The sequence below is a fragment of the Echeneis naucrates genome, chromosome 21, assembly GCF_900963305.1.
Source record: "Echeneis naucrates chromosome 21, fEcheNa1.1, whole genome shotgun sequence".
Classification (NCBI taxonomy): Eukaryota; Metazoa; Chordata; class Actinopteri; order Carangiformes; family Echeneidae; genus Echeneis; species Echeneis naucrates.
The window spans coordinates 1283806-1311135 of NC_042531.1; the positions used below are offsets into that span (position 1 = coordinate 1283806).

At 44.9% G+C, this 27330-nt stretch overlaps 1 protein-coding gene across 2 annotated transcripts in view; it reads right to left on the reverse strand.

Annotated features, from left to right (window-relative positions):
- Positions 1-27330, reverse strand: part of vwa8 (von Willebrand factor A domain containing 8) — a 46125-nt gene that overhangs the window by 10383 nt on the left and 8412 nt on the right. Inside the window, exons 7-37 of one of the 2 annotated variants that reach the window (XM_029530235.1) lie at positions 27094-27143; positions 26669-26777; positions 26452-26556; positions 26247-26375; positions 25595-25729; positions 25436-25513; positions 23195-23355; positions 23006-23119; positions 21461-21644; positions 20772-20849; positions 20571-20686; positions 20375-20475; positions 19769-19875; positions 18320-18391; positions 17683-17759; positions 15725-15800; positions 14877-15012; positions 14249-14368; positions 13724-13929; positions 11507-11658; positions 9624-9732; positions 9016-9154; positions 8058-8245; positions 5752-5871; positions 5344-5411; positions 5140-5265; positions 4950-5059; positions 4394-4545; positions 3881-4085; positions 3703-3784; positions 3122-3326 (exon numbers count right to left, since the gene is read on the reverse strand). In XM_029530235.1, the coding sequence (XP_029386095.1) occupies positions 3122-3326; positions 3703-3784; positions 3881-4085; positions 4394-4545; positions 4950-5059; positions 5140-5265; positions 5344-5411; positions 5752-5871; positions 8058-8245; positions 9016-9154; positions 9624-9732; positions 11507-11658; positions 13724-13929; positions 14249-14368; positions 14877-15012; positions 15725-15800; positions 17683-17759; positions 18320-18391; positions 19769-19875; positions 20375-20475; positions 20571-20686; positions 20772-20849; positions 21461-21644; positions 23006-23119; positions 23195-23355; positions 25436-25513; positions 25595-25729; positions 26247-26375; positions 26452-26556; positions 26669-26777; positions 27094-27143 (3810 nt within the window). Of the gene's footprint in view, positions 1-3121; positions 3327-3702; positions 3785-3880; positions 4086-4393; positions 4546-4949; positions 5060-5139; positions 5266-5343; positions 5412-5751; positions 5872-8057; positions 8246-8970; positions 9155-9623; positions 9733-11506; positions 11659-13723; positions 13930-14248; positions 14369-14876; positions 15013-15724; positions 15801-17682; positions 17760-18319; positions 18392-19768; positions 19876-20374; positions 20476-20570; positions 20687-20771; positions 20850-21460; positions 21645-23005; positions 23120-23194; positions 23356-25435; positions 25514-25594; positions 25730-26246; positions 26376-26451; positions 26557-26668; positions 26778-27093; positions 27144-27330 lie in introns of both variants that reach the window. The other variant, XM_029530234.1, reaches the window with a different exon arrangement.

Here is a 27330-nt window from a genome sequence, read left to right on the forward strand (position 1 = left end):
GAGGAAAGAGCTTTGTATTTTATTTTTTGGTCCATCTCGATGTCATCACCACTGCCAAAACCAGCAGGCCGGCTCTCACAATGAGACAGGGCGGCCGGCCAGAGTCTGGCACGCATGAGGGAGCGAGGAGAGAGGCCGAGGAGAGAGGCCGAGGGAGGGCGGGGGGGATCAGGGGCTGACTAAGTGTCTCCCCTGCAGCTCAGCCACATTCTTACATCCTGCAAAATATCTGAATGGCACCTGTGGAGGACGAGGTTTTAACTGCTAACTGCGGAGGGCTCTGGTATCTTGGCTGCTGGTCTGAGCGGTTGAACGGAGACTTATCTGGTGAGAGCAGCTGAAGAGGAGCTCCTCCTCTTCCTACACACCAACAGTGCACACCTCAAACTGACACACAAACACACACACCCACCAAGTTGCTGAGTCAGCTCTCTCTGGGTTTAGTGCAGATTAGGAGGAGGGTCAGTTGGCACCTGGTCAGATTATGGGGATAAGATGATGATACAGTGGGGACAATGGAGCTGTCATCATTTATCATAACATGTTTGCTGCAGAAGATTTGCATTAAATAATAATCATAAAAAAAAATAAAAAATCAATAAAAATGTTTACCACCTAACATGAAAAGGTAGAGTTCCTCACACAGAGTCTCACAGTGTTGCTAAAGCCCAGCTGTGTTGGCTGCTGACATTAACAACGGACACTGGAAAATGTTTGGCAGGGCAGTCACCACGGAGACCGGAGGGGGGAAACGTGCCATTCAAAACGCCAAACATCCTCAATGTCCCATTCAGCTGTGAAGCATCAGCATCTCCACAGAGCTGTCAGTCTCCTCAGGAACCAGAGAGCGGCCCAGCCATAGTGCTGCGCTGAGATAAAGGGTCAGAGGTCAGGGCCACCAGATCACCTTCAGCAGCTCACCTCCGCCTTGTGACGCACTGTCATTACCTGCCACTACACGTGTGTCTATGCATGTAAGTCACACTGCACGACGCACAATGGCAAAAAAACAGCAACAAGAACACGAGTCACCTCGTGCTGGGAAGCGACAGTGTGCATCTGTGGTTGCCTCCCTGTAAACACACACACCCCATCAGGTCAGTGAATCTGCCCATCAAAGAGGATTCTAGCTTCCTGAACAGTCATCAGGCTGAATATAGAAAATAACATAACTCCTGAATGTGACCTCTTCCTGGTCTCCGACTCACAGCCAGTAACGGTGTGACTAATGCTCCATTTTCAGGTTTAGAAAAATGATGAGAGATGCTTTAAAACTTGTGTCTATTTTGGGCTCTGAGTTCCTCATGAAGTTGTGAAAGACTCATGAGTCACTTGACCACTACTTCCACAGCCAGTCACATTACTGAGGTCCAGCAGGGATCTGAACAGGCAACTTCATGAAGGCAGGAGAAGACTGATGTTTGATCCTTCAGCATCAGCAGCCACAGTTTGAAGCTCTGTGTGTTTTCAGCAGGAGGAGTTTATACGACAGCACCTGCTGGGAGGTTTTTTAAGTCGTCTCCTCAGGTTTTCACCTTCGGTCTGAGCGCTCACTCTTCATTTCACCCTTGTGCTTTATTAAATAATTCTCAACTATGTTCAGAGGTGTCCCATCCTGTTCCCACAGCACCTGATTGGAGCAGTATCTCTCCTGGACCTCCAGCTGTTTGGACCGAGCATACAAAAGACATTACTAAGACTAAAGACACACTCTCAGAGGAAATAATTCATAACTGTAATGCTCAGGAGGGTGTTTAGGTTGAAAATATATGATGCAAATGTCTAACTTTCCATCTAATGTGAGTTACAGTTATTGCTTCAGAGTGTGGAGCATTGAAGACAACTTTATTTTTTATGACTGTGGGATTCAGTGTCTCTCTCTCGTTCCTTCATTCAACATCTTCTCCTTTTCCTGCATCTGCCTTATCTTGTAGGATTAACAGCCACATAAATTTCTCATTCTCCTTTTATACGCCCAAAGACAGAAAAGAGTGATTTAGGAGCGATGGCAACTCTGCGTGTGTGTGTTTGTGTGTGAGCCTAACACATAAGCTAGTGATGGCTGGATGGCAGGAGGCCAACCAGAGCTACACACCGATTGGTCCAATTAAGTCTGAGGTTGAGTGACGGCTGCGAATGTGATGACATCATCACGTCACACCTGCAGACCTGTGTGTGCAGGTAGATGACTTGTGTCTGTGTGAAGTAATCATCAATCACACACAGACAGCTCGTTGTGTGCACAGGGTGAATAATAAAAGGGATGAACTGTCGTGTCTCTGCAGGACGTTATTTACCTCTGAAACCTGTGACTTCAGAGGTGAGTGTGAAATCTTATTTATTTCCTCCTCTTCCCTCAAAAGCCTCATAAAAATGCTAAATATGTGACGAGCAGTGTGTGTAAACCACAAGCAAACAGGTGAGCTGGCACAGAGGTGAGCTGAGTAAACGGCCTGCTGGAGCAGCACATCTCAGCCTTGTGAACAGCCATGTTTGGACACAGAAGCGTACTCTGAGCCAACAGGGACACTGTGTGGGTCTGACCTGCAGCGGACCTGACTGCTGAGGAATCCAGGTCAGAGGGAGGGAAGCTGTGGATGTGTGCAGGCGAATGAGACTGTATGGACCTTTAACAAATACACACTTCATAATCAGGACATATATTGTGCGTTTCTCAGACCAGTTTTGTTGATCTTGTCTTTCCAGTCCATGTTGAGTCTTCTTTCTCTTTCTGCACAGACTCCAGATGTGCAGATAATGGAGCCTAAATCTGAACATCTGAGCAGCCACTTCCTAACAATGCACGTGTCTGTGTGTGAATGTGGGCACCTGGACAATGCTGCCTCAGTGTGCTGATCTCAGCGTTCTGACCCCTCCGAGGGGTCAATCCTATTGCATCATCAGCACAATGCCCACCCATTCATAAAAACCCACACCCCGGGTACAGCAGGATCATAAATTCTGTGGCCTAACAGATTCTGCTTCACATAAAATCAGCGGCGTTTCCGAGGCGAGCGTGCAGAGTAGCATCCAGTTTTCCAAACCCTGTTTGTTTTTAAAGCAGTGCTGCCCCTGAGTGGTGAGGAGAGGAACTGCAGTTTGACTGGGTGATATTTCTTACCTGGAGGGGCCTCCCATCCTCTGACCCAATCATGTTTCTCCATTCCATCAGTGACCGCTGCAGGGTGTCCAGTCCCGTCTCCCAGAGCCGCACGTAGCCGCCCATGTCCACCGTGACCACGCCTCCAGACCTGAGGGGGGCCATCAGCACGTCGGACTCGGACACCTTGGACACCCAGTTGGTGTAAGGCGACACGCTCATCGACCTGCCAATAACAATAAGGCAGCTAAACCAAGACACAGTCACTTTTCTTTCACTCAATCTACCAATTTCCTCTAATGTGAAAATCGAAACTGTTTTTGTTTTTTTGACAGCGTGTGTTCTGTCTCAACACGAAGGTCTCTAAACTTATGGGAAGAGTTATTTAATGTTTTCAATGATTTGGATTGTCAGCAAACAACAGAGAGGCTCTCTGAAGGATTATTCTGTATTTGATAAAAGTCGACGCTGCTTTATGCAAAATTTATACTTTTGTGGTTTCCTGATTTGACAACAGCACCTTGGGGCTGAAATTATTCCTTCAAGGTGATGAAGTCTTTGATGATTAGCTGGTGCTAGAGGATGCTAAATGCTGTGTTTACCTTGGAACAGGAATGTATTTGACCTTTTTGGAGTTGAGATCCGTCACCTCCAGGTACGCCGCCGTCATCGGAGGCGTGATGTCTGCGTGACGAGGAAAAAAAACAAGATGAGTCTCCCAACAGACACGTTTTGAATTCATCTGCTGTGTCATAAACACGGCAGGATCTGAACTCTGACCTTTGGGGTAGATCTCCTTCAGGGGCACCTTGTTGGGCGGGAGGGCTCGGACCATCTGATTGGCCGAGAGGAGACTAACGCAGTTCTGCTGTTTGACGGCGCTGGAATGAAGCCCCCCCTTGAGGAACATTTGAGCCCCAGTCCTGCTGCTCTTCATGTCCGACAGGTCGACAGGCCTCTGGAAGCTGTAAACCTCATTAGGAGACTGAGGAAAAATAAAAACCAGAGGAAAATATAAAAAATGTAGGAAAATAAACGAATTATAAAGTTAAGGAAGAGAAAAAGAAAAGGAAAACTAAAAGGTGACTTTCTCTCCCATTTTCTATCAAACTGTCTTTTTGACCCTTATCCTGTGATTTATTTTAAACTGTGATGCGGTTTGGGTAGCGAAAGTAAAACCGTCTCCAATGATGATGTGTGATATTTGACCTGATCTCCGATCACACCAGACAGCTTCTGTTAATTTTATCTTTACACGCCTCTCAAAAGCTGAACCTGGTCCTTTAATCTCACCATGAGGTCTGGGAAACCCACAACGACCCTCGCAAAGGAGGCGGTGTCGGCCAGCACACGATTGGGTGAAACGATCCTCTGGTCCAAGGCGGCGCTCAGGTTTTCATTAGGCAGCTGCTCGGATGACAACATCTGCGGCACAGACACTTCAACTGGAGGAGGGGGGGGGCAAACAGAACATAATGAAACAGATAAAAATAGAGATGAAACATAAAGCCACTTCAGACGTTGTTTCTTCGCCACCAGGCACAGCCACGTAGTGATTACTGTGACCTCTGACCTCTGACCTACTGACTCAGTCACATTTTGTTCTCAATAACTGTGACAGAGAGCGACATGAATGTTTAATATTGATTGGAACATGAACAGTTCACTTGGCCAGCTGACAGATCTGCTCAGAGGTTGTTGGGGCTGACATATGGCAGCCGGGGGCCTCGCTCGGCGCCTCTACGTCCATCTGCCTTCTTTTGTTCACAGGGCTGACATCATGTCGTCACTATGTGCTACATAAGAGCCTGTTAGCCTTTACTTAGGGCTGCGGGTCCTTGTGACATACCTGAGCCGGCTCCGTGGCCAGAGCTGACCGGGTCCTCGCTGATGCTGTGGAGCTGACACACTCCCGTGTTTTCGGCCGCCATGTGCATGGGCTTGGTCAGCAGGAACTTCCTGTTTAGTGACATCACAGCCGGTGTCATTGTAACTCACTTTACAGAGACGGTGATGGGGACTGGAGAGCCGTCACTGACCTGTTGGTGTTGCTCTCCAGCAGCAGCCAGCGGTCTTCTGCCACCAGGAAGACAGACTTCAGGTTGATGGGGAGGGAGATGGAGTGAACCCGGCCCTCCAGCACGTCCAGCACCTCCAGTTGGTTGCTGCAAACACAAGCAGACGAGGCAGATGATGGACAGAACCGTACGGCTGAGACTGTTCCGTGTTGAGGAGAATCTCACCTGTCCTCCTTATAGAAGAGGAGCCAGTTCTTATGAGCAAAGTCCCGGCACATTTTATGGGCCCCCTGCTGAAACACACAGGACACACCTCAAATTAACTTCAGTTTGTTTGGGGATTCTTCTAAGCTGTTGATGAGGCGGCTTTTAGGTTTTGAAACAGTTTCCTCAGAAACTGGAGAGCAGCAGGAGTTGACATTTTTAAATGCACACTCAAAATACAGCCTGGCTTTGGATTTTAGTCATTAGTCACTTTATTTTACTGTACTATTTTTACTCAGTTTTTATCTTTTATCTTATTGAAATATTTTATTCCATCAAATCTGTTCTACTGTAAACTAACTTGAATTTTGATTATTTGCTCCACAAATACAAGTTTGATTGGTGGAGATGATCCACAAAGCCTCTGACCTGCTGCTCTTTGCTGCGCCACCAGTTGGATGTTCCTGTTGTTGGCTGATCTGAGTCCGGAGACAACGTGAGCCGACGCACGGCGCCGGTTACCAAGTCCAGATGGAGCACAGTGTTACTCTGACAGACAAACACAGAGGGAGGGATGAAGAGACTGGACATGACACACACATATACTGTGTTGATTCACATGCTCCTCCTTCACCTATAGAAAACATATTTGCACAGACAGACGGGAAATGTGATTTGTTCAATTTGTTTATTACTCAATATTTGTTGCTTCAATTAATTGCTGCCCAACTCAGAATTGAATAACTTCTACCCTGTAATTACAAGTGTCTGTTTTCTATATGTCATTGTTTTTACAACATGTTTAAGATCTACTTCTTCTGCCTCGGTGGCTTCCAGCTGTGTATTCGAACCAGATAGAGGATTTTAGTCTGGTTCGTTTCTGTTCTGAATATGAATAAACAAAAAAACTACTTCTACTCTACTTCCACCAGGACTGGAGCTGAACTCAGCAACAGATTTCTGACTGACTTTTTGCCAACAGAGGGAGCTCCTGACCAGATGAGCTCCAACTGATGTGACCACTTCACAGCAAGTTCATTCAATTCAATTTAGATGGACTTATTGTCCGAACGTGCTTCTGTATGTGTTGTGAGTTTGAGATGAGCAGTAGGATGTCAGAGTGTGTGTGTTGGCTAAACAGAAGGCTTTGCGTTTGTGACGCACAAGGCTTCATCTTCAATTGAGTTTTATGAGAAGGAGCCACGGGGGAGCTGGCCCCGGCCCCGGCCGCCCTGCTTCACGCTAATGCTTTCCTTATGGCCTCCCATTCCTGACATACACACAACTGTGCCGAGGACGAACCCTATTTCCTCATCCTAAACATGTACACGTTTCGGGAGGGAGAGAGTCCAAGTGAAGGCACACGTTTAAACCCAGCGTGTGCTTTGACGGTCACTCAGGTTTTCTGTGTTTGCACTGTATCTATATCTGCATGCCCCTGAACGCAGCATTGCTATATTTGAGTGTGGTTTTTACAAGCATGTCGATCCACATCAGCACATACATTTGTGTACATTTGTGCATATATTTGTTTGTGTTATGGTTTCCCCGATTTCCCTGGAAGACCAGTTGACCTGTGACTGAACTCGATGTTGTCTGGATCTCTTCATTTTTAAACAGACGTAACTCGATCTATCAGCGTGGTATTTTTAGACGGGCTCCTCTTGCCTAATGCTCCCCAGCTGTAAAGTGTTCTGCTCGGAGAAACGGATGGTAACGTGCATTATTCTTGTCTGACGCTCTTCTGTTGCGGGCCGAGGTTCCGACGGGATCAGAGAGACCTGGGAGCAAAACAACATCTAACCACCAACCATTTTAAGAAGCGCTCACTAAACTTATGGAGGGATAATTTAAATCTGCGGTTGTCCTCAGAATAAAAAATAAAAAATAGAAATACCAGTGTTGTGGAAGTGTCGTGTTACGTGTTATACTAGTCCAAAAGCAAAGACGCTCCATGTTGTTCTTCTGTGGTGTCCCACATAACTCTGACATTTTCACTATTTATGTGTTCCCCTTTAAGATAAGGTGATGACACCAAGTATGAAACACAAAACCCCAACCTTTTCTGTCTGTCTACAACATTAAAGGTCCATAAACACATGGATGTCTATAAATGGAAAGAGTCTCTGAAGATTAAAATGTATTTTCTGATAACACACATTAACAAGGTTATAGAAATGACAGAAATGACTTATTGAACTAAATAAGGTCCATAGGATGTAAAGGTAGACGTTTATGTCTGCTTTCATAATAAAAAAAAGGAAGTGGAAAGTTAAAATAAAGTTGGGAAGCTGTAGGAAGCTGTAGAGTTTTCAAAGCACAAAATAGGAGAAAGATGCTCTACCAAGTTTGGAGCAATTCCTGGTTTCCTTGTAGAGCAGCATATATATTTATGTCCTGCAGATGGACTGTAAAAAGAAGCAATGTCCCAGTAAAAAAGGAAGAAGGGTGATCTGAACAAAGCAGGTTTTGGAGGTTTGAAGTTTTGTTTTCCATCAAATTCAAGCTAGTAGGCAGTATGGACAGATTCACACAGCATCTGAAGTTTTGGTTAAAAATGTACATTTATTTACAATGAAAACTCCACAAGGGGCCTCTGATATCATCAACATCCTGTTCCCTGACTGCTCTGTGACAGCAAACGCTTCCCGTGAGGAAGAAAAGTGTAACCCAATGAGTGCGATTGTTTAGTCGTACACTTGTCTTTGTGCGTTTGTGTGTGTCTGTGTGCCGACCTGCTCCTCGTGCAGCACCACCTGTCCATCCAGAGGACTGCCGAGCGGAGCGACGGTGACGAAGGGCTGCCAGACGCCGCTGATGGTCCTGGGGAAGACATCGTAAAGCTCCATGACCTGGATTGTCTCCCCGTGCTCCTTCATTGAGAACAGGGACACGGGGTTACATGTCGCCACATAAACTACATCTGCAAAACAAAAACACAACCAGAGTTTGACTGTCATGAATTCAGACGTGTGTCTGCCAAAGCACAACGGGTAGATCTCTGAAAAGTTATATTCTCTGAGTCCGGTTTTGTATGTTAGTGAATTCATTCATATTCAAAAGGTTTTTAATAGTATCATAGTTAGAATGGAAACATAAATAAGCATCTGTGAGTGAAATGAACATAAAATGAAGCCGTCAGTCGGTTTTTGTGATGTTAAATAACGTTTAAAGGTCGATGTCCATGTGGTCTGATAATAAATCAGGTTTCATTCTGTATGAACATCTTACGCTCACTTCGCTTCTGATACACTTAAAATATTTAATAAAAGATGATTGCTGCTCGAAAAAAGTAGGTTGTGGTGCTTTAACACAATTAACCAGAATCTGCTGGTTAGGGTTTGGGTTTGGGTTTGGCTGACAGATTTATGTTGCAGACGTGAACCCAGAGAAATCGAATTAGCATTTGTTTCCTGAGCTTGTACATCATCATCCGTCCCTGTAGGGAGGACTCGTCCTCTCTGGAGGTCCAATTAGTGAGCGTCCATCAGCAGCAGGACAGAGAGACGACAAACCATTTGTATAAGACTCATATTATAGCAGGGTAAGCCCACCTTGTTTTGTGAGCACTCCTCTAATTCCTTTTTCTTTTCCTGAATGAAAGGTCCTTTTTTTTACCTCCACTAATACAAATTTAAAACACAAAACCAGTAACCTGAGAGTTTTGTATGATTGTGTTGGTTGTCTGTGTACCATCTTTGGTGGTGACATCACAGATGATGTTGACTTCATTCATGGGAATCTGCCAGTGGGCTTTCTCTTCGCTGAAGCTCAAAGCTCGGCTCTCCTGCCTGTTGCAGGGGTAGCTCTGAACACGCAGAAACACCGGGCCCTGAAAACACCAGACACACAAACACACGCACAGGCTGTGACTGTGTTGTAGTAGACGGACTGAGATCACAAGATTCCTTGTTGATGTTTTCATTTTCTCTGCCTACTACTGAAAGTGCAGAAAAGGTGACACAGCAGATGAAAGTCCTAAAATGGTTTTGTGGTGAGACTGAATCTGCCCCTGATCTGGAGAGAGAGCTGCTCAATGAGGCACAGCAGCTGTGGTCAGTTTAAACTCAGGTCAGTGTTTTCTACAATAACAGAACAAATTAATACAGTTTCTGTGCTTCAAGCAGAACAATAATATTATTAATGCGACGTCTGCATCTCTCCTTAAGGTCCATTCCGTCTAAAGGTGGCTGTTAAAATTACAGGCAGTGAAGCATATTTTAAATAGATCTTTAGAGTCGCTGTGGGGTTTAACTCTGTTGTATCTGCAGTGCTGGGGAGTGTGTCCTTTGTGCGTTTACCTTGATGTCTATGGTGTGCGTCTCAGTGGGGCAGAGCAGTTTGCGCCTGGCGTTGCCGCTTTGGTTTGTCGTCCAGTATCCCGTCATCTTAACCTCCGGCAGCGGCAACCTAAGGTTAAAGGTCAAATGCTGAGAACCGCCTTGCAACCCGCAGTCTGCTAAAACATCTTAGAGTTTCACTGTCACACTTTTGCGTGTTTGAGTTAAATTAAAATCAGGGACAAGATGGCTGCTTTGATGTGTTTTCAGTCAGATTTCCTAAAAAACTTCAGTCTAATGTCTCCATATATGTTAAAATCAACACGTGTGTTGTGTGTGTGTGTACTGTGTGAGTCCCCGCTCAGCTTGTTGTGTGCATGTCCAGATGTTTAGTGGTCTTCCCATGAATCATAGCTGGATTATAGCCACAGCCTTATTGGCTGCAGGTGGGAGTGAAAGATGCATCACAACCACAAGACAGAAAAATTCCAGGAGGATAACATGGTTGGACGACGGATCATCCTCCAACCGTAAATATTTCTATGAATGGAAAGACAACAACACACAGAAGAGGAACCGTTTCTTGTTTCCCATGTCCAAAATTGGAAATCAAGAGGCAAAATATTTGCTTTTATGTATACAAGATGTTGCGGGCAATGCAGCTAGTTGAGTATAAACAGTTCAAGATGGGCTTTAAATCACTGAAAAATACAAAGACCCAGCAAGCTTGGATGAGGCAAGCGCACATAACGGAAGAGATCATGCACACAATCAGTTACACAACTGTTCAAGGAAAATACTTGTTTCTGCCCTGCTTGGTTCTCAAGGCTTAACTTGAGATATTAATGAAACCGAATTAATAAATGCGGTAAGTAAAAATAAAACCACAGGAGACAGAAGAAACAAATATTTTCCTTTATTCAGAAGCCAAAGCTGGACATAATGAGACAATGTAGTATTATAGTTTTATCTGTCCCTACAGGACAGGTGAGGGACTGCAGGCTATGTGGACAGACAATAATTTAAAATTTAACAGGAAGCAGTCAGGAGACTTCATGGAGGCCTGATTGAAGTTCAGTCCAGAGTGAAACCAGTCCGCATCAACCTATTTCAAGCGTGTCAAGATTTCATTTCATTTCTTGCTCAACAATCTATAAGTACTGAGGTAAAAGTTCAGGAAGGTCAAAGCTCCGTCCGGATCTGATGACCACAGGAGCCACTTCCTGAAGTTCATGATCTGCTTTAAAAGCATCTTTAACGATTTTAACAGAATTCATGCAAAGAGGCCAGTTCAGGAGACAAAGACAAAAAAAATTAATTAATCTCTGTTTTCTTATCAGTTCATAATGGAAACACAGATTGCTGTTTCTGTAAATTTTTGCCTAAATATAATTTTAGAACAGCAACATGAAATCAATCTTTATCATTCTGCCAGTGTGTTGTGGAAAAAATGTTACTTTTGTTTTTCTATAATATCATATATATATTTATATTGTTGGTCTGTGCTGGTCTATTTGTGATCTGAAATAATTGTGCAGCTCTACGACAAAGTGGGCTGTGCTGCTTTAAGGAAATTGATTAGAATCAGATAAATGAACAGAGAAAAATGGCTCTCCAAACCGTATTTGATTTCTCAGATTGGTCATCGGTCACTGCCGCCCTCTCTGGTGGTCCAATTAGTGTCCACCGTCCAGCAGAGACAAACTCTGAGCTGCCCTAACACTAAAGTTCAGTTCATATGTGAAACTGGGATGAGAAATAGTTTCATTTAGATTAGATTCAAATCACAGCTCATGTTCAGCTAATCTGTTATCCAACCTCTAACTCAGGTTGTGTTAGTCAGGCAGTGTGTGTGTGTGTGTGTGTGTGTGTCTCCCCAGCGTCTCGTGCTCCTGCAGCCTTACTCCTTAGCCAGTTTGACAGAGCTGGTCTTGGCTCCGATGGGAATCCCGTGCTTGTGCAGCGCTTCGATCAGCACCTCCCTCATGTCTTTGTTGTACGAGTCAAAGTCGAAGACATTTCGCACCACGTTGGCTAAACCCTCTCCGGGGAATTTCTGTGTGGAAGGGGAGAGTGATGGATAAGAAGGGAGGATAACCAAACAGAGGGGGCGGAAGGAAGAAAAGGGAAAATAAATTAAAAAAAAAAAACCAAGAGAAGGAATAAACATTAATATGATTAATACGATGTACAGTTCTTCAGCTGGGGTCAGTGCAGGGACAGAGTCTCATCGAAGACATGATATCTGACGGTAACTCGTCTTTACACTCAGTATTTGTTACTGCGATATAATTAGAGAGATACTAGTTTAATTGCCTCAATAAATTTTCCTGAATTGTATCTGAACTATGGTGATTCGCTGATAAACACAGGCGAAGGAGAAACTTTGTTGGAGGAGAAGTTGGTAGAAAGTTTGTAAAACTTAATAGACGGCTGATGGACAAATTTCAAACTGGCTACAAAATGGCAGCTCACAAATGGATGGGTGGCGTCATGGTGGGATGACAAAACCTTAACTTAAGTTTTTATCCTTTGTATAATCAAATTTATACAATTGAAGTGTTCATCATCCCACTCACAATCCCACAGGAGCTACTGGTCTAAATCAAAGACTTTGGTTTACAGGCCGGGGTTAAATTATATTAAATTATATAAAACAACATCAACGAAAAATAACAGCAACAAACTTAAAAAAGTGGTTCAAACTAAACGATGGAGGAGGTGAACTGCATTACAAATCCGATTGGACATTTGGTGTTTGGTGATTATCAACCCTCTGCTGAAAACATTAAGGACCAAAAATCAGCAGAGGTTTAATATCCTGGCTGAAATAAAAATCGGCACTGTGTCTGCAGTCCTGATTCAGGCTTTAATTAACGGTTTCTAAAAGGACACGATGCTCAGGATGATTTAACAGTCCTGGATTCAGGGGCATCATTAGCTCTATGATTGTATTTTCAGGCCTAAATATTATCGTTACACACCGCTGGTCCCGTAAATTGATACAAACATCAACTACAGCCACATCCCAGCTGGTATCGATCCAGGTTCCCAGTTACCACAGAGGTGCATTTATGACCAAATGTGAAAAGGTAATTAACCTCGAATGGAGCAGTTTAGACCTCGCCTAAATGATCCTGTATGTGTCCCGCTCCTCTACATGTCAATAGTGCTGGTGATTAATGGCAGGACTGGGTGGCCAGTGGGGAAATCAAACACAAGGGCTCGTCCCTGTGCTCCAGGTTATTGATCTACAAGTGTTGCAGCTCTGTTTGTAATTCCTCTCTGCTCCGAGCTCCGTTATTCTGGCCTCCTGTTTTTTTGTCTCTCTGAATATTTTTCAACACCGTGAATGTTTCTACAGAATTAGGAGGTCAGAAAATGTGAAAATTCTGATATTTGAATATTTACAGACAGGCAGCTAAAAGGCACACAATCAATGATGATGATGATGATGATGGGAGGAAAGGTAAGGAAGGGGGAAGTGGTGAAGATGCTACGCCCACTGGCTCCACTGAGGAGGGAAAAACGAATAAACAATCTGTCTTCTACCCAGAAAAACCACAATGGCATGATGTGGTAACCATGGAGACAACAGCAGACTGAGCATCCATGTTCCTTCTGCGTCAGGGGAGTGTTATTCTTTCAAAGAACTCTTGAATAAATGATGTGTTATAATAACAACAAGGTTTCTCATTGGAGTCTGTTATGTGATTTCATCCAGACCGAACCAAAATCCCATTCAGGATGAAATATGCTGCTTTGATGATCGCGTGACCACGACCACTCTGAGCCATCTGCTGAGCTGGAGGGATGTTTTCTATGAATGATGGGGGGAGCTTTCAGTCTGTGAGAGCCAGATATAGTGATGTGTGTCAGATAATGTGTTACCCCCTTCATTCAGCCTCCACACTCCAAATATTCAGAAATCAGCTCAACTTCAGCTAATCTCAGTAAATCTCAGTAATCTGGGATAGCAGCTCAGGAAAAAACAGTAAAGCAGAAACCTGATGCTCTAAGTATCTGATTGTCTTTATTCTGTCAACACAATAAACTCGGACTGAGCCTGTTTATTTACTGTTGCAGAGATAAGGAGTGAACATCGCAGGTGTCTGTCTGACCTGAAGGTGTTTGACGATGTTGACCACCTCTCGGGTGGAGTAGGGGTAGGTGATGGTGCCCTGGTCGGCCATGGACCGCAGCTCCCCGAAGGCAGCCACCAGTTTCTGCAGAGTGGCGTCGGGGACATCGGGGCCGTATTGTTTCAGCATCGCCAGCTCTGCCTGGGGCTTCGGGTTGTCCACAGCATGGCAGCTGAAGATGTCGCCTGCTCAGAGGACAAATATTCTTTATCGTCTGCCTCTCTTGTTAGCGTAAAGAAAACTATTCTTCTGTTTTTGAGACGTTTTCTAACTAAACCACAATTACCCAACTCTACTTGTAGAAATGTAAAGTTAGAGGACCTACAGCAGATCGTGTCAGACTGGCCTTTACTCTCAATCTTCAAATTTTTTTTTTCTCTTTTTAATTAAAATATTACATCAGATCATCTGACAGAAACCATCTCATTCATAAAGTCCAAACAACAGAGTTCAGGATTCAATTAAGAAGATGGGTGTTGTATAAGTGTGTGTGTGTGTGCATACCTAGTGACCCAAAAAAGTCATTCCCCAGGAAAGGAAAACCAGGTCTGTTAGCCAGGACGAGCATCCTGAAGTCTGGATGCATGACGATGGCGTTGGGCCTGTCCTTCGCCTCACGGGGATCTTTGGAGGAGAGACACCCCGAGTTAACAACCGGCACATTAAACTTCCTGTTTCGGCCCATTTCCACCCTTTTTCACCCTCAGTGTTTTGATTTGATTCGAGTCTCTCACATCATCACTGCCCCGATTGCATCAGGATATCTCCAGTTTGTGTTTATGAAGTCTTGAGGTTGTGTTTGCATTTCCGCAGGAGGAAGAGCCTCTCAGGGATGGAGCCGCTCTCAGCAGCTGGTCTGATTACGTGGGACAATGTGGAAAAGCTACACGTTTACAGTTCAGCAGGATCCAGAATCTACTGGTACCTGTCCATAAAGGCTTTTATCCTAAGCCTCCTTTAGTGTCCTGCATCTGATATTTTACTTATGTCCATCTGGTCCAGTTAATGGCCGGCATCTATCTGCTGCCTGCATCTGGGACATGTCTCCTGTCAGGGCGTAAAAACCCTTGGTGTGTGTGTGTGTGTGTGTGTGTGTGTGTGTGTGTGTGTGTGTGTGTGTGTGTGTGTGTACCTGAGACTATCCGGCGTCCGTCGGCCAGGATCATTTCTCTGCTCTCCACCAGGGTTTTGAGGATGCATGTGACATTTGTGGGAGCTTTGTCGGCCTCGTCGATTACCAGGATGTGTCCCATTTTCACTGCCTTCACCTGCACACACACATATATCATCTGCTTAAACTGAAAAGCGTGAACAAAATGCAAAATGAGTTTGCTATGAATCAGATTTTATATCTGATGCAAACCTTCGTAAACACACCATTCTCTCAGATCTCAGCAGGTCAGTGGACGGTGAGAACTGTAATTATAACTGATCTTTCTATCTAAAAACAATAGTAATGATAATATTAATTTCTCAAATTTCCTTCAGGATTAATAATCAATCTATCTTTATCGCTGATGAATTCCAGCTCTATCAAAGTGGAGTTTCCCTTTAATGGCCCTTCATACCCACCGTCCACCCTCACAGGTGTTTTCACTTGAGTCATGAGAGCTCAGGAATGGACGCCATGCTCCAACGTGGAGCTCCCAGTTTATCAGCCTGCAGTGTCAGTGTGACACAGTTGAACTGCTACTGGGGCCTGATATATGAGGAGAAAGCCACAAATACTATATTTAACCGTTTTTTCCTGTAGTTACAGGGCAGGAAAACCTCAGCACTGTCTAACAGGACACAGATTCATGTCTTTCTATTGTTGTGAGTACAAATATTTGGTTTGAGACCTTCGACATTTTGGCAGATAATCACACAGCTTCAATGGGCTTTGTGAGGGTGAAGACTTGGTTTTAGGGTAATGAATGTCCTCAGACCAAAGATACAACAAGGATTGTGTGTGTGTGTGTGTGTGTCTTACAAACTGACCAGAGGTGAGTCCTCATATGTGATGATTCCATCTCGGACTGAGGGCTGCAGGGTCAGAGTCTGGACAGTTGTGTCCCTGGGGGGGTAGGAGTCAGTTGCATTAAATCAAATTTCATTTTTTTCCATTTTAAAGAGTTCAGACTATCAGAATGAAGCGATTAGGTCAGACATCATGAGACTGGCCTTTGTAGCTCAAGGTAAAAAGACTTTATTAAGCATTTCTTAGAAATAGATTTCTTTCTAATAAAATCTCAAATCTTACTTCTCTTTTCCCAGCTGATACTGGAACTCTCCGGGTTGTGTGGAGTGAATAGAATATAGAGACAGCGAGGCCAAGGCTGATTTTATGCTCACTGTTTTTGGTTTATCAAACATTCAGATCAAATTCAAAATGTAAACTGAGACTGTTTTATCAGTCTCTCTCTTTCTCTCCCACACAAACACATTCTTATCTGTGTCTGATTGAATAAAAACAACAACACATATGTGTTTATTTACATATTAAAGAGGGATGTGAGAGCCCATCAAAACTGGCCAGTAAAGACTTTAAACCGGGTTTGAACTGAGAACTGAGGGCCTCAGAGCCAAGCTCTCGGGATCAGGTCACTGAAGTTGGATTTTAACACAAACTCTGAACTGGTCTGAACTGGTCCAACTCTTCTTATCCTCTGTTCTCACAGAGGCTGAAAGGTTTCCACTGAGCTACTCTCTACTCTCAGATCACCAATGACAAAGACAACAGAGACACAGAGTACCTGAGTCCAGCAGGCCAGAAAATAAACATAAACTCCTCCCCATCACCTCAGAACATCTCCCACCCCCCCACCCCCCTCTCCTCGATGTCTCCCAGCGTGACCCAGGATCTGTCCTAGTTTCCTTCCTGCCTGGCTGCGTCTCTCTTGCTTTTTCTGAGCCACATCTCTGTAGGCTTTCAGTCACGGGCTCCCAGAAGCCACATGCACAGATCCTCCCGCCGCTGCCCCGGTCTAATATTAGCTGCAGCTACAGCGGCGAACCAGGCCACATCCAGGCCCAGCTCCTCTTCGACTTTCACAGGACTTTGACAAACTATGCAGACGCACAGACCTGAGAGAAGAAACAGGTTGTGTCTGCATGTGGTCGCGCTGCAGATTCAAATGATGAGATTGAGCTTAATTTTTTTTTTTTTTTACATCACTTCTTCGGGTTCGAACAAGTGATGGCTTTTATTGCCGTTCTGTTTGCTGCTGATCTCCCATCAGAGTCATTTGCACTGAAAAGATTGCTATCTTATATGTGTCATGATCAATAGGAGGCCTTTCTCCGCCTCTGATTGAGCTGAGCTGCGTTCAACACGGAGGTTGATTTCACGCCTCATTGCATACAGCTCTGTGAACGAGTAACTCCAGCCTATTTTTTTTTTTTTTTTTGAGGTGTGATTGTGGGAGTATTTTTAGAAACAGTGAACCCGACTTAACAAGGACTTCTTCAAAATGCTCCCTCTTTAATATGGGCATGTGAAGTCCTTGTTCTGGTGGAGGAAGGCCTACTTTACTGAGGACCAAAATAGTTTTTCATACCCTTAGATGGGAAGGATTAGACTGGCAGGGGGGTAAGAGAAAATGTGGCTGCTCACATTTCCCTTAAATAGAGTTACTTTGTTCCTCTTTGTTATAAAATTCATGAGATATATGTTTATTATGACGATAAACAATTAACAGTGAAGGTATGTTTTTTCTATGATTATGAACTATTCTGCAGCTGGTGACTCCCAACTGATATATATAAACAGATTAGACTAACAGAAGCTGTCTGGTGAAAATTAATTAGAGAGAGATGCTCAGAGAAAATTTTCGACGGAAAATGGAAAAGTCTGAAGAATTTGTGTTTCGCAGGACTCTGACTCGCTTATGCGGCATCTGGAGAAAATGCTCAAAAGGCTGAAGCAGGACTGAAGTTTGAGGTGAAGAGGTCCTCACCTGTGAAGCTGCAGGTATTCTCTGGGCCTGTTCAGAAGGTGTAGGAACCGATCCACTATTTTGTTCTTACCCACACCCTGTGGAGGGACGGAAGAGGAGAACGTTTATCAACCAAGCTAAGTTAATAAATGAATCTTTATCTACCAATTGTGTCTGTAAAGAGAGTGGATGGTGTGTATTCCCTCTGCTGACAGGGAAGGCCCTGACTGTCCCTGTGTTTGTTCTCTGGGACTCCCACTGGCCTCCTACGGAGTCCGCCTCTCCATGTTTGATGCCGAGTCTCTCAGCCGGTTAGTCAGACGCCCAGTAAGCAGCTCTGACAGCTCATAATGTCTCACTTGTGCACTTAACATTTGCTAATCGCTTCTCCCACTCCGCTCTTGAACACCCACACTGGTCTGACCTGGCAGGATATCATGTCCCTTTCCACTCCCTGCGCCCCTTCTCTGTTACCCGTTAGGACCAGGTGTGGGGTGGGACAGCTTGTCCCACAGTTATATATACTCCCTAATTGCCACAGTGAGCAGGAAGAGTTGGGAGGGGGGCATCAAGCCATCGGGGTCTGTTTTCTAACTGGTCCACGGTGAGTGTGACTACAACTGGATCCACATTGGAGTTGGGCTGATGTGTCACTTACCTGGTTTCCCATCAAGAGGAGGTGTTCTCCTAACAGGAAGTCTTTCAGCATGTTCTCCATCACCATCATGTGCTGCAGAGACGTTCAAACAAACACTCAATGTGACTGTGTTTGAACCCACGTGCGTTTTTAGATACATTCACTAAAGGTTTTAAGATAAAATTGTGTTTAAAGAGAGAGAAAAAAAAAAAAACAGGCGGCATTTGCTTTCCTTCCTTTTTCCTCTACTTCTACTCTAAAGACAGAAAGCAGGTCATTTGAAAACTGGGGCATCCTCCTCCTCTCGTCTCATCTCAGCCTAATCCACACACTTATTTCAGTCTGAAGAGAAAAAAGGGCAGAATGAAATAAGAGGAAGAGATGAATCTGGGTCACGTGGCTTCATCTGTGTTGCCAAAAGATGTCAGGAGTGTCATTTACCTCCCTGGACACACCGCAGCTCAGTCACACCAGGCCACGGTGGCCAATCAGATCCACTGATCGGTAAACAACAAACGATGTTTCACCTCATAAAATCTAAAATCTGCTTGTGCCAATAAACGGGTGAAACCAGTATATTGCACTGGCATTGTAGGAGCAGGTGGCTGCGTTTCCTGATGTGTGTTTAACATTGTCAGTGTTGTAAACATGCAGGAGAAGGATGTCTAGATTTTAATATCCACACTGTCGGCTGATTGTTGTATTTCTAGAGTCGCAGCCAAAAAGTGTAAATTTAAAAAGGGCCTGGTTTCCACAGGTTTCTGAAGCACTGTCTAGACGTAATCTGCTCCGCCATTGCTATCGTGGCACTGCCTGACTCCGCCCCTTCTGACTCCTCGCTTGAATTGATTTTGATGCATTTGAGTTTACGACAGGGATCCACTACCTTTAAACAGGTGAGATAATAGTAATAAAAAAATAAATAAAAATATAATTAACTACAGAAACCAAGCTGCCAAAACCATTTAAGTGTTTCTGGGCTGGATGCAACATTGTGCAGAATTACAGCTACAGTCAGTTACAGCAGACCAGGTCAAGGCAGGAACAACAAAGAGCGTGTCATTGGGAAACATCAGCTAATACCAGAACTAAAAGCAGAATCCTTCATAGTGAAATACCGCCACACATTGCATCAAGGACGGAGCAATATTAATAATAACAAGTAAAAAAAAAAAAAAAAAGTGGGATCAGAGTTGGCTTTTCACTGCTGTATAATCTTATTTGACTGAACACTGCTGTGAATATTGTGTGGAAATAAATACACAAAGGGATCTTTAGTTATGGAGGGGAAAAACGCTATGGATTATTTTTTATTGTTTCTAATCCTGCTTTTGCCCTTTTGTGAAGAAATATAGGTCATGTCCCGGAAAGAAATGCCTTTCTGGGCCCTTGTATGGCCCAACAGACGCCCTGTAAAGTGTTTGGTTTGGGCAGACGTGTATGTGTGTGTGGGTGAGTGAGTGTATTTACCTGGGGGTTGTCATAAAAAAGCACGTCTGGAACCTTCATTTTCTCACTGGGGTTGTAGACGGGAGCGGACACGCTGCCGATAGTCAACACGCCGTCCTTCACCGTGCCTGGAGAGATAAAGCAGGAGAAGACACTGTGAGCGTGTTGGCGTTGAAGGACGTTTATCTTTTAACTGAACAACTCCACCAAAGGAAAGAGCTTTCTTAGTGGAAGCTACAAATGAGACCGACTGTTCCTTACTCCACCAATAAAGTGTGATCAAGACTCTCTCAAAACCATTTATGACAGTTTTGTACAGTAGTAGTAATAAAGTAGTTTATTTGTTGTAATGCAGGTGAGGCTCAGCTCTGCTCCGTCTCCCTGCAGTCCTTGAACTGATTATCTTAGAACAGCTTGGCAGGCTGCCTATGACACGAGGCCAAGATCCGTACATATCCCAGACCTGGACCAGGCTTACATTCAGTCTGTCAATCTAGAGGCAATGAGCTGAGCCAGCTAACCCTGCTGATGGAACAAACTACAACCCAGCGAGGAGGCGCTGCTGACAAGAGGTGGAAATATCAGTCAGACAGGCTGCTAAAACACACGGAGCTGTGTGAACCTTACAGCTGTAATCCTGAGTGTTCTCCGTCGGCTCTGGTGCTTCCTGGATGGAGCAGTTTGAAAGGCTTTTTTCAAGACAGGCTCGAGCTAGGCTGGGCAGGAACCTACAACACACACACACACACACACACACAGTTTTAAAAAACACTTTGTTTACAGTGTGCTTTCACAATGAATCACTGCCCAGATGTATTAGTACCTAGAGAGACAAGCTTTATTGACAGCGTGGGCGACGCTCTCCTCCGGGTACAGAGAGAGACGGCGACAGATCCTCAACAGCTGTCTGGTGGAGAGAGAGGAGGCCAGAGACTGCGCCTGGAGACACACACCATGCACATAAATAAATTATTTGCATCACACACATGTAAACAACACGGTAAAAGGGCAGACACACTCTTACCGTGGGGTCATTTGTGTTGCGGAGACTGTGTGTGAGGTGCAGTAGCTGCTCCGCTGCTTCCTGCGGGACGTTAGGAGTCTAAAACAAAAGAGAATGGAAGGTGAGGAGGATTGATGAAGAGGATGATGAAGACGGAAGTGGGTTTAACCCCAAACTAGATAATCTGGGAGTCTTTTTCTATAACCAACCCCCCAACTGAATTGCCTCTATAACGCAGGCCTGATGTGAATCCTCCTCCATGTAGGTTGTAATGTTCAGTTTCTGAGAGTTGCTGCTGATTGAATTACTGCTGTTACAGCTGATTCAGTTGTATTGGATTAAACAGGGAGCTCTTCACTGGTATAAAAAACACAAACACCTGTTACTGAAGGAAAAAATAACATCTGTGTTTCTGTCCACAGGTTGTTCTCAGTCAGTCTCTTTTCATTTCTGACTGAAGGTTCCCTCTGGAGTTTCTGTCCTAACACTGTGGAGCAGGAGCTTTTTTTCATCAATGGCCCCGTTCATGAAAACGTGGACGTGGACGCTCAAGATGAAAAGTGGCAACAGTGCTACGGTGCTACAGATCCTTATGTCACAGTCAAGCCTGTGGTTTCTCACCCATCTACTGAGCTACATATGGTGCTAACACTACAACACAGACAGTTTCATATGAAGGTGTTGTCTCCGTGTGTGTGTGTGTCTCTCACCAGTCCCTGTAGAAGGTCCATCTCCTCTGCTTTGCCCAGTGGACTGACAGTGTGGTACAGGAACATGGTGAGCAGCTCGGGGCCCAACCACTGCTGGCCTCTACTGCTGCTGCTGCCGGCCCCCACTACTGGGGGCTCCGCCAGGGCCAGCACCCTAAACGACGGGTGGATGGGGAAGATTGACCTGAAAATACACACACACACACACACACAACAGTTGCAACTCCGAAATGGGGGAACAGCTGTTCAGCTGTGTTCATGTAGATATAGCACACAGGTGCACATGTTGTTTGTTTGTCATAGAGTCTTTATTGTGTGTGTGCGTGTGTGTGTGTGTTTGTGTGTGTGTGTGCGTGTGTGTGTGTGTATCTGTCTGTCTGTCTGTCCCACCTAATCTATGTCAGCACCAGAAATATGACTTTTGACAGCTGGCTGTATAAATCTTTGATTCAAGAGGACAGCAAAGTCCATTTCGATCACCCCACAGAGACACCCACACCGCAACAGGTCTATATTTACTCTACTGTGGGCGGAAGAAGGCGAAGACCATCATCATCATCATCAACATCATCATCATCATCATCATCATCGGCTGACTGTGTGGGAAGACATTTCATATCAGAGGCTGGTATTTTTGGCCTTCACCACACACTCTTTTCCACTTTCCATCTCAAAAGTTTCAGATTCCCTGATTCGCTCTCTCTCTGCTTGATATGTTTTCAGATTAAACTCTTGTGAAGACTTATGGACACTATCAGTTTCACTGGGACAGGTGGTTTCTATTCGCTGCTATGAGAATAATCATTAAGATCAACTGTGCAGCTGACAAATCAGCAGAGATGCTGTGATGTAACCTGGAGCGGAGAAAATTTCCAACATCTTTGAATTCATCACATCAAGAAGTGTTGCTGCAAGGAACAAGGAAAAGCTCTGCCCGCATTAGTGTTCCTAATAAAGTGCTTAGTGTTCCATTGTAATGCACAATAAAATCCTCATGGACACACACACACACACACACACACACACACACACAATCCCATTTTGTCTGAGCCACAGGAGAGGAGGAAGAGGAAGTGGGCTTATTTCAGCCCAGACGCCCTACCACAAACATCCTTCCTGCCAGCTAAGGTGGGTTTTTAAAGCACACAAACGTGCATGCACATACACACTCACACACACCTCTGATGCAGGGAGCGGTTAAGGTCAAAACTAACAGCAGTCCAAAATGCTGTCTCATAGTTTCCAGATCAGCTTTTCCTCCTCAGCCCTTCAGACTGGTCTAACTGGTCTGTTCAGGCACCGTCCATGACAGGGAGCTCACAGTGCAGCTGAGGATGCTGATCCAGATGTTTTAACACAAACACAGTCCTCTTCTTCATCTCTCACACCGTACCTGGAGATCCCAACAGTCTGAGAGCTGACGAATGAGGAAAGACCTTTGACTCCACATCTTGATTAACCTGGAGTACTGTTTAGGTCTTTACTCTCTGCTCTGCCCCAGAATCCTTTGTGCACTGACCTGTGTGTGTGAGAGTGTGCACGCACCTCTCTTGCAGTTGCTCATCACTGAACTGCAGTTCTTCCTTAATTGTCTGGTATCTGTCCCACCTCAGCAGCCTGGTCCCATCGTACAGATCCAGCTCCCTGTCGTGGAGTAACCTGGGAGGGAAAACACAGCGGGATGAGCCCAGAACACAGGAGACGATGTGTGAGCAGCAACGTCACAGGATTTACCTGGACAGCACAGCCAGGGTTCCCAGGTTGACCCTGTGAATCCCGTCCAGTAGCAGCAGCTTGCCCTCGATGGCAGCCGTGACCAGGGGGGACAGCCTCCAGGCGGTGTCTCCGTTAGGGAGGGTGTACCTCTGCTGGAGAAGGTCCCTGGCTGTCATGTCCTGGATGTGACAGAAGTAGGAGGGTGGGGGGATGACGAAGTGACAAAGGAGGTGGAGCAGAGGTGGAGCAGAGGTGGGTCAGTGTGAAACTGGACTTCCATCAGCTCTGCTGCTCAATCCATGTTTCTGCCTCGCTGATAGTTAAAGCCACATTTCTGTTTGGGGGGGTTAGTCTGTCATTCTTGCCGTCACACTACCAGCAGAGACGGGGGGTGGACGAGGGAAGACAAACGGAGTTGCACAATTTGTTCCAGACAGTGATTTACTGAGCTGCTCCACAGGCCCAGTGTTTCACATGTGCTGCTGCCATGAGCTGGGACAAACCTCAGGAGGAAGAGGAGGAGTCTCTGCTTCTTTAGACTCAACAGTGAGATCAGACTAAGAGGGAGATGCTTCAATCTGATGCTTTCTAAGAGCCAGTGGAGAATCCAGGTTTAAAAGTCCAGTCCAGGTCCAGCTCTGTATTGGTTTACCATTGCTTCTTTTGGAGAGTTCAGTTCTTTTTTTTATTAGTCAATGATTAAATGATTGGACTAACGAGTTAATTGCTCTCCCCCGCTTGTTCGAACAAACCATCCACTTCACTTATTTAGGCTTTACATACAAAACATTAAAATAAATAATGAGGGGTTTTGCTCAGGTAAAGTATGGTTTTGCATCTTTACCATAAATAAGATTTTTTGTTTTTCCCCACTTTTTCCACCACAGGTACGACCTGAGATTAATGCTGTATAAAGTGCAGCATCCTCTGATGGATGTGTGTACATCAGCTGTAACAACAGGGGCACAACTCAGAGCTAAGCCTAACCTAACCCTAACCCTAACCCTGTCTCACAGAAAAGTACAACCAGATAACTGTATCAATAAAGAAACAAATCGTATCACAAACTTTATGCTAAAGGGTCTGACAGTAAGTGAATCAGAGGTAAAGAAACATCATTTAAGGGAAGTTAATGAGCTGCAGCATCAGTATCAGGGATAAAGCAACGCTTTGGCAGATACCATGTCAATACATCTGAGATGCTTTTAAAGGGAACAATATAAAATTGACTCAATCAAAAATCTAACAAGGATCTAATTTTGCTGGCGGCTCTAGAACGTTTCTAAGGGAATGACTTTGAGTTGGCTGAACTAAGACTGATCCTCACGTTACAAAACTTTGCTGGGTGTCAAACAGAACACTCTGATTATCGCTGTTGGGGTTTACATTCCTTCCAGCCACCTGTGTTCAGTTAGGAAGGTAAATACTCTGAACAGAAGTGGATTTTTGGGATTACCAGTTTCATATTTATGTCATGCTCTTGGCCTTTCATGCCATTTCGTTTCTCCAAAAATGGGATTTTCAGAGCGGACGAGATGAACTGCCCGGCGAAAGATTCCGCAATTCCCGCAGCAGAGGTGACCCTTGACCCCAGCCAGCTAAGAATAGCTGCAGCGTGATGCACTAATACATAAAGCTTCAGCACACTCGCTTCCTGGATGGTCATCACATGGCGGGCTGCATTCCATAGCATCTCTCACTCACACAAACACTCACACAGCAACATATATACTCTTATATATTGTTGTGGCCGTTCTCTGCTCTCTGATTCCAGTCAGTGCCAGATTCTAACCTGACCTGTGGACCAAGTAATCTACACATGGACCTTTTCAGCCACCCCCCTCCCCCAGGGCAGCAGAAATCCTCTCATCAACTGCTAGAAGTTGAAACATTATGAAAAGAATGAATTATGAAAGAACTTTAAATAAAGGACGCAGGCTTGACAGGTTTGTCAAGAGTCGTTTTGGAGCTCAGAGCAGGCTGTGTGCCACTGACAAGTTCCCTCTGAGAAGTCCAGCCCTGTTGCCTCCTCTTCTGGTAGACTAGACCCTCAAGCCCTCCATCCTCACTCTTCTCCAACCACCAACCTGGAGTCTGGTGTCAGCACCGACACATTAAGGTTTATTTTCTATCACAAAGGCCATCAGGTGGACTAACGGTCAAACAGCAAGAGGACGATATCACATGCTTGTTATTCCATTGATAATAAGACAGAAGGTGTCAACATACTTTGACCTTTGAAGGATAGATTTTATTTACCTGGTAGAGCATGACCGGCTCTATGCTGTAACCCAGCATCTCGCCAAATTCTCTGGCAAGCACAGACTTTCCACAACCCTGGAAAACACAGAGCGACAGTGGTTAACACCCGAGGTCACACTCTGTATGTGTGTACCTGTGTGTGTGTGTGTTGGTCACCTTGGCTCCAATCAGACAGATGTCCTTCACCATGTGTGACTGCATCATCTCCGACAGCAGCTGGGAGTGGCTCGGTGTGCTGATGAACGAGGGGCTGCTGTTGGGAGGACGAGGCTCCTTCGTCCCTGCTGGGACCTGCAGAGGGAAAAAATGATGTAGAGAACAATCATACCCTAAAACGAACCCTAACCTGTGACTCTCACTCATCAACGTCATTCTGGGAATAACATATAATACCAAATACAACAACCTGGCGTCATAAAGCAGTCCTTGAGACAAGCTAGACCCCTGACTGACTGAAAACGTTGTTTTTAGTTGATGCTTTGGTGAATACAGCGGCCTGGAGGGCTCAGTGCTCTGGCTGCATTGTCATTTTGGTTGAAGGTTTGCACATGAGTTGTCGGTAAAGAGGAAGCCAAACAGGGACAGTTTTACCGTCACATTTAGCAGGTGATGTGATGCAACTGATGTGAAGATGACAGCCATGTGATTTCAAATATTAACTGTAATCGTTCAAATTGTCTTATGATTTCTGCCTCAAAGGTTAACATGACCAGTTGTGTGGAATTTTATTTAAAATAGACACAAATCCACAATCCACAGATCAGAGTGGGGCTTTGGCCTTATTCTGTGAACCTCCCGGCTGTCGTACCTGAAAGCTGACGTTTCTGTCTGCTACAGATAATGTGACATTAGCACGGCCCTCGAGATCCTTCGTCATGGAGACGCTGGTCACGGTCGCAGGTGCTGCCTGACGACGACCGTCCAAGAGCTCAAATCTCTGTGAGACACAGAATGAATCATGTTTCTCTGGTTCAGCATGTAGATATAATGAAGGTTTTCATTGGTGGACTTACACTGAGTACACCCTCAACGGCGCTGCGTCCTTCCTTACCCAAGATACTGTTGTAAGGGTAAAGTCTCTGGACTAACTGCTGGGAGGACAGCATGGGGAAGGTGTTCTACAAAAACACACAAGTGAAAGACAAGCAGTGGAGACCGGTATCCATGGACCAACAGAGGTCATTCAGAGGAGTTTAGGAGGATTCATGCTGCGGTGTTATGGATTCTTACCAGCACGTGGAGCACAGGGAGCAGATTGTCCATGGGGAAGTCAGGCAGGCCCAGGCTGGAGGACTCCTGGGAGCACAGTGTGGTGGCAAGTGACAGCAGCTGGGACACCCTGACATACAGGAGACAACAGGACACATGAAGAAGGACCAAGGGCTTTAGGATCGCAGTCTTTCTTTCATTAATGAAGAGACTAAGTATAATCTTTTTTAAGTAATTTTTCCACCTTTGAGAAAGGACCACAGGTTTGGCCATTGTGGATTAACCTTAAATTTAGCAGTCTACCAGGTGACCAAGCAGTCTGAAGTACAGCTCTGATTCAGACATGCCCTAAATGCACTTATTCCCCATGTTTTTTAAGCCATAAACACAGCTTTAACTGGTCAAGTTAGTGGTTTAAAATTTTTCAGTGTTTCCTTTTAATTTACCTTTCTGCAGGAATGTTTGGTCCTGCTGTGTATAACAGCTCCAGCTGGTCCTGAAATGAAAATAACATTACAATGGGCTGCAGGGCTACACACTGAGATCTGTCCAGGGGTCAGATGTAAATTAAAAAAAAAAGACAGACTGAAGTTCTATAGTTTCTCGTCTTATCAACTGTACAATCCAGACACACAGATGATGAGAACACACAAAACCCACGTGTACACAATTCCCCTTCACAG